Source organism: Necator americanus, chromosome V (assembly GCF_031761385.1).
Source record: "Necator americanus strain Aroian chromosome V, whole genome shotgun sequence".
Lineage (NCBI taxonomy): Eukaryota > Metazoa > Nematoda > Chromadorea > Rhabditida > Ancylostomatidae > Necator > Necator americanus.
Genome location: NC_087375.1, coordinates 13,664,671 through 13,678,135, shown reverse-complemented (window position 1 = coordinate 13,678,135; position 13,465 = coordinate 13,664,671). Strand labels below are relative to the sequence as shown.

The window sequence follows — 13,465 nt, the reverse complement described above, 5'->3', positions numbered from 1 at the left end:
CTTATTCTTCGTTTCGACTCGCAATTTGCCGAAACTTCCGCAAATTTTTCCAACTCACAGAAATAACATTAACAGGAACGCGCTAACGTTTTATTTTCGCCTATTCTAGAAGAGAACTGTTCCTGCACTGCAATTTGATACAAGAAAGGCATGTTTATAAGAAATAGGAAAAGGATGGGGATAAAGTGGAATGGATGTGGCACTTGGATAATGTTGTGGAATGCAGACAACTGTGTCATTTCCAATTTGGCCAAATAGTCAAGCATGCATAATGGTAAAAATCCAAGAGTCTGAGAAGTGGTTCTGTACCTGCCTTCTACTTTAGCACTCGAGAAATTTCAAACTTAGATTCTAGCTGCTGCTGTTATTCACTTAAACATGCTTTAGTTACCGTGTGCAGATTAGTCCATCTCGATTTCTCTCTTCGAAAAAGTCAAAGGAAGATAGAGCAGTGATAATATACAATTTATTAAGGGTCGTTCATAAATTTGAAGTTTGAAACCAGAAAAGTTTCTACTAATTCTTTTCTTTCATATGTTTTATAGTTTCGCGAAGAACAGCACGATTACGCCGGTTGAGAATAGGTTGCATTTGCTGAAATTGAAAACTTCTATGTCTTTCAAAAGTGTTGGGACCTCATTGTTGTAAATCCAAATCAAGCAAAATAAAATACGGTGTGGGAATTCAACTTACTCCAGCAGTCCCTTTAATATCGACCACTGCCTGAATGATTGTGAATAATTTATAAGTGAACCGGAGATAAAAAGAAATCCTGGTTCACTACTGTGAAACTGACCTCACTGAAGGTCTTCGTAGGGTTTTTCTTTTGATAATCTTCCACGAGGTATCTTAAATTTGAATGAGCGATTCGATTTGCTCTTTCGCATAAATTTAACAAGCCTTATCAACTTTCCAAAAATTCGCTTTTTTAAATTATAAATGAACAATACAATGGTGCGAAAACTTGTCGTAATAAGCTCCGCAAGAAAATAGATGTAGAAGTATGTACTCGTCAGTATAAACGTGACTGTTCCCCCGCAAAATCAACTATAGACGGCTCAATAAGCCCTGAACCTCATTTTAGTTGGGGACTGCAACCTAAGCAGATTTAAAGGTTGCGATCGAGTTCGGACATTTTTACCTCTGTAGTCTGATTACACTAAGCGAGGGTCCCACCTCGACCACAACCGCTAACATCACCTCACCTCTTCAAGTGCACCTGTTTGCGCAATTCGAGATTTCAGATTGTTTCAAACAAATTATAACAGGGACTATTAGATCGAAGAAGCATAGGTGCCAAGATTTTCGTCAATAAACCGGTATAGAAAAAAATGAAGGTTGACATACCGACTTGTCTTAGCATTTATGCTGATACTTCTCACTTCTAACATCCCTTTTGTCATGATTACTTCTTGTCTCTTAAGTAAAAACAGTACATAGAACTTCAATCTTGGCAGGAATTCATACGATACATGTAAATATGTATATATATATATTTATTTATTTATATATAAATATATATTTGTATGTCACATAATGCATCTTAGAGAACTTATACTTAGATATAGATGAAAACGGAAAGAATAAAGTCTCTGGCGTATCAATCCACTGGGAAATCGCCAATGCGAATTACTGGAAACCGTGGTCGTTGAGGTTTTGGAACTGTGAGGATTAGCTGATGATCAAGTCTGTGTTTTTGTCCTTTCAGACTAGTCTGCTATCAATTTATCGACCACAGGGGGATGAGAGGCTTGGTCGGAAAAGTTTCCAACCATCGATCGCGAGTCTACAGCGGACCTCTTGCCTAGTATGCTATACTGCTATACAGTCATATATATATATATATATATATATATATATATATATATATATATATATATATATATATATATATATATAAGGGATAAAGTGGTATCTGGCGTTAAAGACATCACCCCACGAATCTGGGGTTGTACGGATTTCCAGTGGAGTATTCGTATACGGGATCGTAGATTATTGAGAGAAGGGTGATTCCATTCGTTTCTTCCTAATCGCCGTAGAAAACGGCCCAGAAGATACAGCTTTGAGCGTTCCGGCGCACTATTTTCTACAAGGAGTTTGATTGGAGTGCGCCAGCCTTCTGCACGCGCCGTATCTTCCGGGCCGTTTTTTACGGCAATTAAGAAGAAATGGACGGAATCACCCCCCTCTCCATATTCTACTATTCTGTATACGAATACTCCACCTGAAATCCGTACCACCTCAGATTCGTGGGGTGATGCCTTTAATGAATCCGCTTGGGATGCGCCCCCACGTTCACTTCAATTCAGAATCGTTTGAGATTTACGAACGGTGGCTAGCCGATGTGTCAAGTCAGTGTTTTTACCTTCCCAAACAAGAATGGTATCAATTTATCGACCTCTGAGCGATGAAATGCTTGGCGAGCACTAGGGATTCAAACCTCCGATCGATCGTGCAGGCAGTGGAATCTCTAACCACTACCCCTTATATATACAAATATATGTAAGGGATTGTTCAAGCTGGTACATATACCAGTCTGAACGTACGGCTAAAGCCGGACTTTCGACTTTCTCTGGTGTTCCCCTCGCCATCATTGATCTATGGAAATTACGGTGGCATTTTCTGCAAAAAATTCCTTTTTTTTTGTAAATTGAGGGCAAAGATTTCATAGCTCTGCTTCATAGTTCTGCTTTCTCCCAAACAGTTATCACAGAATGATGTTTTAACATAAAATGACATGAACGACATCATCGTACTGATAAAAACAACATCCCACGTCAGATCATGGTAAACTGTTCGCTACTATTTAAGCAGCCGTTCGCATGAGTGCTTCCATCTTTTAAATGGACGTGTTACCAAGATGAGGCGGACCTGCTACGAAATAAATACGCGGAGGAGTAACAGAGGTGAAAAGCAATGCAAACAGTGGCCACGGCTATGAAACATCCTATTTGCCTTTTGCGACATGCACACGAAGTTATTGCGCACCTGACTGGACCCGTCTCACCCCCTTCTATATGTATCTGGCGCCGGCGCACTAACCCGACGCCGGTGGACCCGTCGCACCCCCCTTTTCGAATTTCGTGACACACACACACACACACACACACACACACACACACACACACACACACACACACACACACACACACACACACACACACACACACACACACACACACACACACACACACACACACACACACACACACACACACACACGCACGCACGCACGCACGCACGCACGCACGCGCGCGTGACAATAGACTAAGCCCGTCATTATATAGCATGATCATGATCATGATTTTTTTTACCAATAGTAGACGAATAAATTAATTTTGCCCTTACCTTAAGCCACAGTCCTCTTGAAAGGAATACAATTGAAACTAGTACTTGGAAAATAACAAATAGAACTAATCCACAACATAAAATGAGAAGCACTGTATCCACATGTAAAAATTCAGGAGCTAAAAGATAAGATGGACTAACGAATATACCAAAAAACCGCATCAATTCCACGTTTCTCAAATTTGTATTTGTTTGTATCCACAACAACTTCGTGTTCAATAGTTAGATGGCCTCCAGTGAGAGTTTTCAATGTTTTAACATCATCTTTTGTAATCGCAAGAGCATCTCCTTGAAGTAAAACCACCTAAATGGACAAATTAACGGGCGAAAGATATTGGAGTCCCACTTTTGTAGCTGGTATCAAATTTATTTGTAAAAACTCACCGGCTCATCAGCAGGCTGTTCTTTGTAGATAATCTCGTTCAGCTCAGGAAGGTCAATGGAGATTAATTGCGAGTTGTTCCGAATTACGACACAGGGTCCTTGAAGTGAAATTTTTCGAGAGAAGTTCAAGGTAGGTACAAGAAAAATAAAATCAAGAACAAGTTAAAAAAAATTGTTGCGATGATTTAGACTAGATCTGATATAAAAGTAATGATCGTTATCAGGACCTCAGCTAGGTGCCCATTCAAAATTGATTTTTCAAGATAAGTGCGAGGGATCTTTGTCTAATTTATATTTACAGTAAAAATGGGTCTAGCAAAAAGTGTTGGTTACCTTTGCTCGCTCTCCCTTTCTCTCTCTTTTCTTCGCTCTAACAATGTTTCTTCTCTCTCTTTCTCTCTCTTTTCTTCGCTCTAACAATGTTTCTTCACATCTGAATGACGCTCTTGCACTAGCACATCAACGTTGATCATTCAAAGGCTCTGCTAGTCCTTAGTATGCACAAATTTCTCGTGGACGCCCACATCACAGCCATTGCAAGCAGTCGTTGCCTGTGAGAATTCTCACTCGGTCGTATGGGGGATCAGTGCTAAGTTTTACATTGGACCCACCCTCCACTTCTTCACGGCAGAAAACTCGAAAAGAAAATAAAAGTTGTGAGTCACTGACAGCGCTACATTTCTCACTTTCTTCAAACAATTATAACTTATTGTTAATAGATATCAATCAGAAAAATAATGGCAATCATGATAGATTACGTATGCCCAACGCTTCACAGACTATAAACTCCAAAAGTCCAGAACTCTGGTGGCTGCGGGTCGAAGAAGAGCGGAATCTCACATTCCAGCTTTTCCTTATCATCTAGCTCTTCCTCTCGAGCATCAGTGCCCGATACAAATGGTAGTCAGATGGCGCCAGGTCCAGAGAATAATTGGGTGCGGTAGTACGTTTTTACGAAGCTCGACAATTTTCTGGCGAGTAAGTTCTGCCACGTGAGATCTTGTAGTATCATAATGTAGAGCAACATAGCCAATTCCCTTCCGCTTCGAAGTGCGCCTGCCAATTTCTGTAGTTGAGAGGAGTAGACTTGAGCGATCACGGTGTATCCAGATGAGAGCAGTTCATAGTACAGTATTGCCTTGGAATCCCATCAACAACACGGAAAAATCTTCTTTTCGTGTGAATCTATTTTCGACTCTTTTGGAGTTGATTCGCCACGCGGGAGCCAGCTTTTCTGCTGTGTATGAATAATATACAACACCCGACTCTAATCTCCTGTAAAATTGGCGATTTCGCAGGAAAGTTCTTCGTGTTGGACCCATATCGACATCACTTTACTGAAAACCAGAGCTTGAAGACGTCTGACGATCGCTGAACGGCCGGACCCAACTGTCGTTGGCAGTTCATGAGTTGAGGTAACGAGCTTGTCTCTGAGACCGTCACGCAAAGCTTCATCATTCCAGTCAGTCGGGCGACCAAAGCGAGGTCGATCTTCAAGAGAAATATTTCCTGACTCAAATAGTTGGAACAAACTAACAGTTCAGCGGGATATCACGTCTCTCTTGAACGCAGCGCAGATATAAGCGGTGTTCGTAGTAATAGGAATTCGTAGTACACGATGATTCAAATTTGACTTTGGTTCATTGAAGTCATGGTTGAATACCGGTAAAATGAGCGCCCTTATATACCCCTGTGGTATAATCCTCAAGAACATTCTATTAGGTTGAGTCGAATGTTCTCGGACAATGCGGTGGTGATGACTTCTAAAGATCGTCACTCAGCAAAGAGGTAACAAAAATGGACGAGTTAGCCACCACTTGATAGAGTATAAAAGGCTCTTCAAAGGGTACGTTAACAATTACACCGAACTAGTTCCTTTCTCCATCTATCTGGCCGAGAACCCGCCGATATCGACAGACGTCTGAGGGAAGTTCACAAGGAGCACGCCTCCGCTAGAAGTACGGTCTACAAGTGGCTCTCGAAGTTCGAAGATGAAGACCGTTCGGGACGTTGGATTTGGACCTGCTGCGGAGATAGGTGGAAGCCGATCCCCATCAAACAACATGCGAACTGGCATTCGCTCCTGGGTGAGCCAAACCACAGATGTTCGCGGATTAAAGTCAATCGAGAAGACGCGAAAACTCGGTCGATGGGTACCTCATGTTAAAACGCAGTATGACATGGACCGCTGCCCTGACATGGCACTTCCTCTCAAGTCTCTCACCCACACGTGGCTTGAGCACCTAGGCACCGGGGTTGAGAAGCGGATACCCTATTCAAACATACACCGGCGTGCTCAATGGGTTGACAAAGGTGCGGATGCAGAAGACGTGCCTAAACTCAAGTACACGGCGAAAACGTTATGCTCTGCATATGGTAGAGCGTACCTGGCGTTGAATACTGGAAGCTGCCTGCTTAGGGATGCACGGTAATCTACAACTGAGGTATTTAAAGGCAAATCTCAAAAATGCACGTCCGCAGCAGCACGAAGTCTACTTCCAACACGACAACGCTCAGTCGCACATCGCAAGAACGACCAAGTTCGGCTGGACCACTTTACCGCAATCACCGCGTTCCCCAGACCTGGCTCCCTCGGATGACCACCTTTTCTCCTATCTTCAACGTCACTTCAATGGTCAAGACTTCAAAACCTGCGACGACATCAAAAAGGCACTCGAGCAGTTCTTCAAAGAGCACTCCCCAGCGTTCAGGAGCAAGGGCATACGCGATCTGTCTAAATGTTGGCAGGAGACCATCGATGCCAATGGAGCATACTTCAAATGATTTATAGTTATCGCTTAAAAATTGTAGAATTGTAATCGTTGTATTGTAAAAATATTGTCAATTTGTCCGAGAACTTTCGACTCAACCTAATATTTTATTGGATTGCAAACGAAAAATCCAATTCAAAACCTCAAAATTCTGAATCGAAAAATAAACTTTTGTCCGAAACTTTCGGACCAACCTACTACCTTTTTCACAATCATAATTTTAAAAAATTGGAGAGATTTTTGTAGAGCAGGAGCTATGCCTGGTCGAATAAATCGTTCTAGAATTTTTCTTCGCTCAGTAGACAGAACCGCCACCTCGTTTACCTAGTTGTAAGACTTACTGGTTGTGCATTCAATCTTCGCTAGGTTAGGTAGACGAAATATTCTCAGAAAGGTATTTTCAATAATAATTGAACCGTTCAAGAAAAGTGTGTTCTCGTATTCCTGAATTAAAGTTACAATTAATTAAAATTACAAATTTATTATGTGATACAAATGGAGTAGTTTATTATCTTCGGTTGTTGTAAACAAGTTAACGTAAGAAACCCTATACACTAGGAGAATATAGTGATAAGTTTTCACTGGAAATTCAAATTCCCTATGAAAAATTTGCTCTTCACTATTTTCTTTTTCATAACATAAGAATTCATAACAATTTTTGCTTTTCTAGTCAATTATTCTCAATCATTCCATTTTCTCTTGATTTCTACTACTATTTTATTTCATTTCTCCATTTTCATTAGTACGCGTCTTCCTCGCCATTTCTCTTCTCCTCTGTGCTCCTCTTCTCATATCAAAGTTGAAGGGAAAGTTCATTGAAAAACATTCAATTTTCCTTGTTGATAGTCGAATTTAAGCAACAGCCAAGATTGTTAACTTGCTGAACTTTAGAAGCGTTTTGGATAAGTGCAAAAGGTCCAAAAAAGAATAGAAAGGAAGAGTGCTTAGCAGTGACCAACGAGCTGGCTCTGTATGAAGACTTTTGCGGGTTTGATCTACGGGGTCATATGCGGGTCGCATCCTAATTAGTATCAGCGGAGCGATAGCACCACGCGGATATCCGTTAACATCACGGCAACGCGGCTACTGAGGTGGGCACAACCATTTGGGCTTTTTTGGTTTTTGTTTCCGGGTGTAATATCCTAGGGGATGATGACTTGTTCTGGATGAGGCATTTGAGAGGATATATTGCAAATGTTCTTACTTTCCAGGCTCTGACGAAGGCGACAACGCCGAAACGTTAGCCGTAATAAATTTTGTTAACAATCTTGGCTGTTGCTTAAATTCGACTATCAACAAGTTGCAATCTCTATGCCAAGATTCAAGCAAAGTCGAACTTTCGCACATTCAATTTTCCAGTTTTAAATCTTTTTTTGAGAACTTTTGCAGTATTTTTCTTTATTAAAACCCACTTAATTTCCGTGAAGTTGTATCATAAGCCTACCTAATATTTTTAAGTTATCCGAAAGTAGCTTTAATGGACTTTGAACTCTATATACGCCTAATTATCAAAAAAAAAAGAAGTCTTATGCGTATGTCGTTAAAATGAAATACGAATTGGTACCATGTGGGAAAATATGATTTTTCCTAAGAGGTAAACGAACAACATTGTTAAAATCACCTTTAACTGGCCATCTGTTGCACCTGCTTCCAAATTAATATCACCATGAATCGCCACGCATGTTGTACAATGAGGTGAACCAACTGAGCAAGAAGGTAATCAACTTGATACATTAGGACTTGCTTTGTTGACTTGTTTTGCTTTTGGTGTTCAGGGCATTGGTTCATAGAGAGAAATAAGTTAGACCTTCCACAGAACAGTAAAAATGACGTGCAGTAGTGCGGAACAACCACATGTTCCTACTGTATTTGAGCGGTAGACGTCAATGTTCTACTGACGTGACGATGACCAAGAATAACCGCCAAGTCTTGCACATAACTAGACATTGAGCACTGGTATCGGAACAACATAAAGCTCGGTGCAGCTTCGTAGGCAGCTGCACACGAAGCGGCCAGAATCGAGTAGGGATCCCTACTCGTCTCTGGTCTCTCGATGGTCCTACCTCGATCCCAATCTCTAGCTTCACCGCAGCGCTTCGAGCGCAACCGCATACACAACTGCACCGAACTTCACGGCGTTTTGACCCGACTATAAATGATAAATCCAATGAACTAACCACTGAATAAGCTGGTCAAAACAAAAACCACCTCTGTAACTAGCATTGAGATGAAACTGCAGGGGATCTACGTTCATTATCAACTTGTAAAAACAAATATGTTTAATTGTGATAATGATTCGGAATAGGAACAAAACAATCAAGAACAACAAGCGTACAAAATCACTGAAATGAGGAATACATCCAGAAGAGCAGCAACTGAGTATCATAACAGGACAGTTAACGCTGGACGTTCGCAAGTTTAGCTTAACAGTTCTATGTAATGCCTATTTCATGAGGTGTAAATTCTAGAAAATTGTCAAAAATTGTCGAGGTTAGCCGAGAAAATCTGCAAGATATGCTGCCACACGCCTAAAACAAGGTCGCAGGAACTGCCGAATTAGTGTAGTCATCGGACCCTATGCCACGTCAGCTATTTTAATGCATCCCTTTCTTTGACGTTCTCAAAGCTACTCGATTAATTCGCAAAACATGGTAAAACTTCCCATAAGAAGACGCTATTAACTGGTTGACTTATTTACTGTAAGTCAACCAGTGCACCTCCCTTGTAAGCATTCATTGAACAAACAAGAAGTGATCTTCTATCTTGCACTTCGAACGAGGTTGAATCGTCTGAAAAGTACAGACGTTTCCATAAGAGTAAGAATATCACTGTTTATAGTGCTACCCTTCACTGTTCTATGAAAATTACCAGCTCTCCTCGCGACGTCTCTTTTTCGGTAGTCTTGTTGGAGACTGTGGATTTGGTATGCAACTATCGTGGGCATGAGTTAATAGTTCTTCCTTGCTCATCTCGTATCGACTCTAAACGTTAGCACTGATTTGGTTCTAGTGTAATCATGAAACTTTTTTTACGGGGTATGACTGACCTTTTGCCAAAGTTCGAACAAATATGTTAAAGTTAATTTCATTTTGGGACCTCGTTCAACACCGACTGCCATTAAGTCCAACCCTGAAAAAAGTCCTACAGGTAAAATTTTCAGTTTCGTAAAAATTTTTCTAGACTTCCACTGGAACTAATCAACCAAATATAAATATTTACAGGCAACTAAAAATGCACTTTAGAAATCGAGCTTCTTTTTCAAATTGTCCTTGATTTCAAACATACATCACCGTACCTTTCACAGGAAAAATTGGTATCGTCCACGATTCGAGCTCTTTGATCAACTTTTCATCAGCACAAACAGCCCTGGCAAGTTGAACAACCTGATAGAGGCCTGATACTTTCTGTTTATCTAAAACCGGTCATGTGACGCCTCTCATGAATAATAATCCCCTTAGCGAAAACCGATCACCATGCCCAGGGGTGACTTCCAATTGCACTATTACATCCTTCCACCAATCTAACGCTCCTGTCGACAGGGCATGTTCGGCGCTCTTTCGATAGCCCACGATGAATTCACCGAGAATGCGTTCGACGTTTGAAAGCTACAAGAGCCATCATGCAACACACAAATTCACTAGCTTGTAGAGCAAGATAGAGACAGTTAAGTATCGGCATCTGCTCACTGGCAGTATAAAGTCATGACTAAGTATTATCTTCTACGACATCTTGTACGTCACTGTGAAAATTACTCTCAATTACGTGATGTTGAACCTTGGCCTTCTTGTGAAAACGATCAATGTCTTCTGGAGTCTCGCACAATGAAGCTATCATTGTCATTGGTTCCAAGTGCATTTCATACTTACGGAAGACCTGTAAACCAGAATTGAACTAGAGAAACATAGCAAATTGTGTCAGTCAGAGGTTACGAAAGAATAGAGCTTTCTGACACGTTTGTCAGCACATATTCCTTCTGTTTTGCAGGATTGTTTAGATTTCATCGAATTACGGCGCCATTTCTCCAAATCTTTAGGTCTTATTAATAGAATAAGCACAAATACAAAGACTTGTGCGCCTCCAACTATCATAATTTGAGAGTGAAGGTGAACAGAAACCGTAGAGAAGTACAACCAACACTTTATGGATTAGGAATATTTGTTAAACGAACTAATTAACAAAACTAATTAGAACACAAAGAGTGCAATATAGAATTTATTCCACTTACTCGAGCGAACCTATCCACATTGGTGTCTTCAGGAAGACCAAGATATTTCTGGAGTTTGCATTCATCCAACATGCACCGTATAACCTATGCAAACAAAACCGATTTCAAATCAACTTTATTCTTAACAAGAAAGTTGTAACAACCAGTATTTGGACGTCAAGAAAACAACACCTACATGATCAGCCATGCGGCCAATTACTAGTCTTTTCATTTCTGTCCATATACGCTCTGCACTGACACCCTGCAATGTGCACGGTATATTTACTTGCTACTTTATCGTGCAAAAATGTAATGTGATGAAAGTTACACGCTGAAGGTTTTCTAACTAATGAACACTAGAACATACCGCTAATCCTTCACTATTCTCTTTAATAGCCTTTATTGTCTCGCACTCGTGCTCGGCCGACGATGAAATACGGCCAAAGAAGCGGAAATATCTAGAAGCGTTGAATATACTATTTTCACGGAAATTTGAACCAGCGCTAAGATCGAATATGTTGAGTTCGACCTCAAAATTCGAAGGTAATCTTCTTGGATCCGTTGTGTGGGGTCACCAACGAAGGCAACCCTTCTTTTCTGAATGTCTTCAATGCCTCCGAAGTAGTCTATGACATTACCATCCAGATCTGAAACTTGCATGGCAAACAAGAATGCCAGGTAATTATATTTGAAAAAATCTTGCCCAGAAAAAGAGAGTTAATCGTAAGATCTCTTCTATTAGCGTCCAACTGCCAGTCGGTGGTGTACTTTACTTCGGCGCGACGCCCATCGCATACTAAATCCACTCTGCAACAACCACTTATCAGATTAAAGTTCTCCAATATCACATTCTGAAGAACGGCCAACAATTACTATCACATCGCAAGAAAGAGCAGCTACAGTACCTCAACGTAGTAATTTCGAAATTTTCCTTGTCATCCATTCGACATGTTATAGTTCCGTGTTCCTCGCCACGCTTGTGGAGCATTCGTATCTGTTCCTTGTCGAAGAGCTCCTAGAAGGCTACCCATTTGTCAGAATGGAAAAATGTATGGCCAAATAGCAAGGAAGCGTGAGAAATGGACAAACAAACATTCCACCTGTACATAGCTTGGATGCAGATACGAGAAGGAGATATATTACCAAACTGACAACAATTGATGGGACAAAAATACTAAAGCTTTCCACAACTGCACTCAAACCGCAACTGTTTAATCATTTGTATCATACTTTCATCTGCGTAGGAGTTGCAGTGGTCGCAAAGTCTACATCTGCTGGACGTATCCCCATCAACAGATCACGAACCGCACCACCAGCTATCCTAAACCCATAACGAAGTCTTCAAAGCAACAAAAAAAGATCTACAGTTTGCCCAGTGCCAACCATGAAGAATACTAAATACTAATAGAATACTAAATGAACGTGAACCATCCAACTTCAACTAACATTAAAGCGATTCCCATAAAACAAGAAATAGTTTTCTGTTGACCGAGAACGCATTAAGAATAGTTGTAAAAACCAACTAATGTTAACAAGAAGGAAAATATTAACAAAAGAACTACGGATGTAGCAAGCCCTATGGGTAAAGGTAAGTCAACTCATATCTATCAACAACTGCGCCTACCTCAAGTCATAGTTGTTTTCCTTGAACAACTCGGATAGTTTGTTCAACTGTGGCGTGAATAACGATCTGAACATGTTGGCTGCTTATGTTGATCTATCTAACCTTGGTTAATTTGCCATCAACGAAGTCATCCGTTCCCAAACGTTCTAATGCAGCTATGGTCATCAGCTAGGACAAGTACCTGAATTCCGGTGTATCGATCTTCATCTTTCTTGGATTTATCCTGTTCTTAGCTAGCACAGGACGAATGAACGAACTACTGAACTTTTGGACGAGACTCTTCACTATCATTAAATGTGTTCATAGGTAAACCCGCAAAACTGAAAGCAGGAGGAAGTGCCCATCCGTAGGTTAAAAAAATCAGGGACTTGGACTCGACAGAAAATCTTGAGGAAATGCCAAGAAGCCAAGAGACGTTTTCAAAGAACTACCAAGTTTATTTTGATCACTGGTAATGACATAGAATTGCTAATAATTACAGGAAATCATTCGGCACATCCGACAGCAAGAGCATAAATGAAAGACAACACACCAGCAAAACGTAAATAACACACCATAGGAGGAGACCTACTCCTGACAAGAACGTGATGCACCAACGAAACACAAAGAAACCCCAAACACCCAAATATTGGAATAAAATTAGAAGAATAGTTTTAACTCGATAAAAATATCAACATTTTCGAACGCTTAAAGCTTCAAATAATCAAGTGTTTTCGAATTAGAGTGAAATGTAGTTGGAACACAGAACATTTGGAAAGGGGATTGGTTAAAACTTTGACTAGAACACTGCCAAATACAAGTTAGTAGATAAAAATAAATAAAAGAACAAGAAATAATGGAATCTACAGAAGCACTCTACACCGTACAACATCCGGAAAAAGGAAAGCAACAAAAAAGAATGGCTACTCTCACGTCAGTTGGCAGTTGAATAAACGTCACTTAAGAAGCGATGTAAAGTGCACCTAGCGAAACGAATAGATAAATATCACCTACGCTTTATGAAACTACCACAAGGATTAAAAAACAAGAAATAAGCATCCGTAGGAGCAAAAGTGATTTCAGCGATGAGAATTAAACGACTCAACTGGTTGTCACAGGAACGGTCATAGCCTTAACGCAAATTTAGTGACGAAG

At 40.5% G+C, this 13,465-nt stretch overlaps 3 protein-coding genes across 6 annotated transcripts; 1 reads left to right on the top strand and 2 right to left on the bottom strand.

Moving 5' to 3' along the window:
* Nucleotides 1-516: 516 nt before the first annotated feature.
* RB195_013785 (uncharacterized protein) lies at nt 517-8,757 on the bottom strand (the record flags this gene model as incomplete). Of its 3 annotated transcripts, none has more annotated exons than XM_064203774.1 (10): nt 517-594; nt 694-723; nt 797-848; nt 1,348-1,418; nt 3,349-3,467; nt 3,520-3,652; nt 3,733-3,830; nt 6,845-6,947; nt 8,125-8,207; nt 8,681-8,726. In XM_064203774.1, 10 exons carry the CDS (start codon nt 8,724-8,726, stop codon nt 517-519), a joined length of 813 nt encoding a protein of 270 aa, XP_064059655.1. The 3 variants fall into 3 exon arrangements, with proteins under 3 accessions (XP_064059655.1, XP_064059656.1, XP_064059654.1); XM_064203775.1 differs by lacking the exon at nt 8,681-8,726 and adding an exon at nt 8,311-8,359; XM_064203773.1 differs by lacking the exons at nt 3,349-3,467; nt 8,125-8,207 and adding an exon at nt 8,567-8,652 and having other exon boundaries at nt 3,506-3,652; nt 8,712-8,757.
* RB195_013786 (uncharacterized protein) lies at nt 5,724-6,164 on the top strand (the record flags this gene model as incomplete). The annotated part of the gene is made up of 1 exon (XM_064203776.1): nt 5,724-6,164. The coding sequence occupies one exon, from the start codon at nt 5,724-5,726 to the stop codon at nt 6,162-6,164; it is 441 nt and encodes a 146-aa protein (XP_064059657.1).
* Nucleotides 8,758-8,994: 237 nt separating the features above from the next.
* RB195_013784 (uncharacterized protein) lies at nt 8,995-12,622 on the bottom strand (the record flags this gene model as incomplete). Of its 2 annotated transcripts, XM_064203772.1 has the most annotated exons (16): nt 9,198-9,292; nt 9,372-9,404; nt 9,436-9,484; nt 9,550-9,632; nt 9,799-9,915; nt 9,976-10,108; nt 10,278-10,376; nt 10,729-10,812; nt 10,904-10,969; nt 11,075-11,165; nt 11,237-11,354; nt 11,411-11,514; nt 11,613-11,722; nt 11,938-12,028; nt 12,332-12,397; nt 12,513-12,622. In XM_064203772.1, 16 exons carry the CDS (start codon nt 12,620-12,622, stop codon nt 9,198-9,200), a joined length of 1,449 nt encoding a protein of 482 aa, XP_064059653.1. The 2 variants fall into 2 exon arrangements, with proteins under 2 accessions (XP_064059652.1, XP_064059653.1); XM_064203771.1 differs by lacking the exon at nt 9,198-9,292 and adding an exon at nt 8,995-9,031 and having other exon boundaries at nt 9,372-9,484.
* Nucleotides 12,623-13,465: the final 843 nt, after the last annotated feature.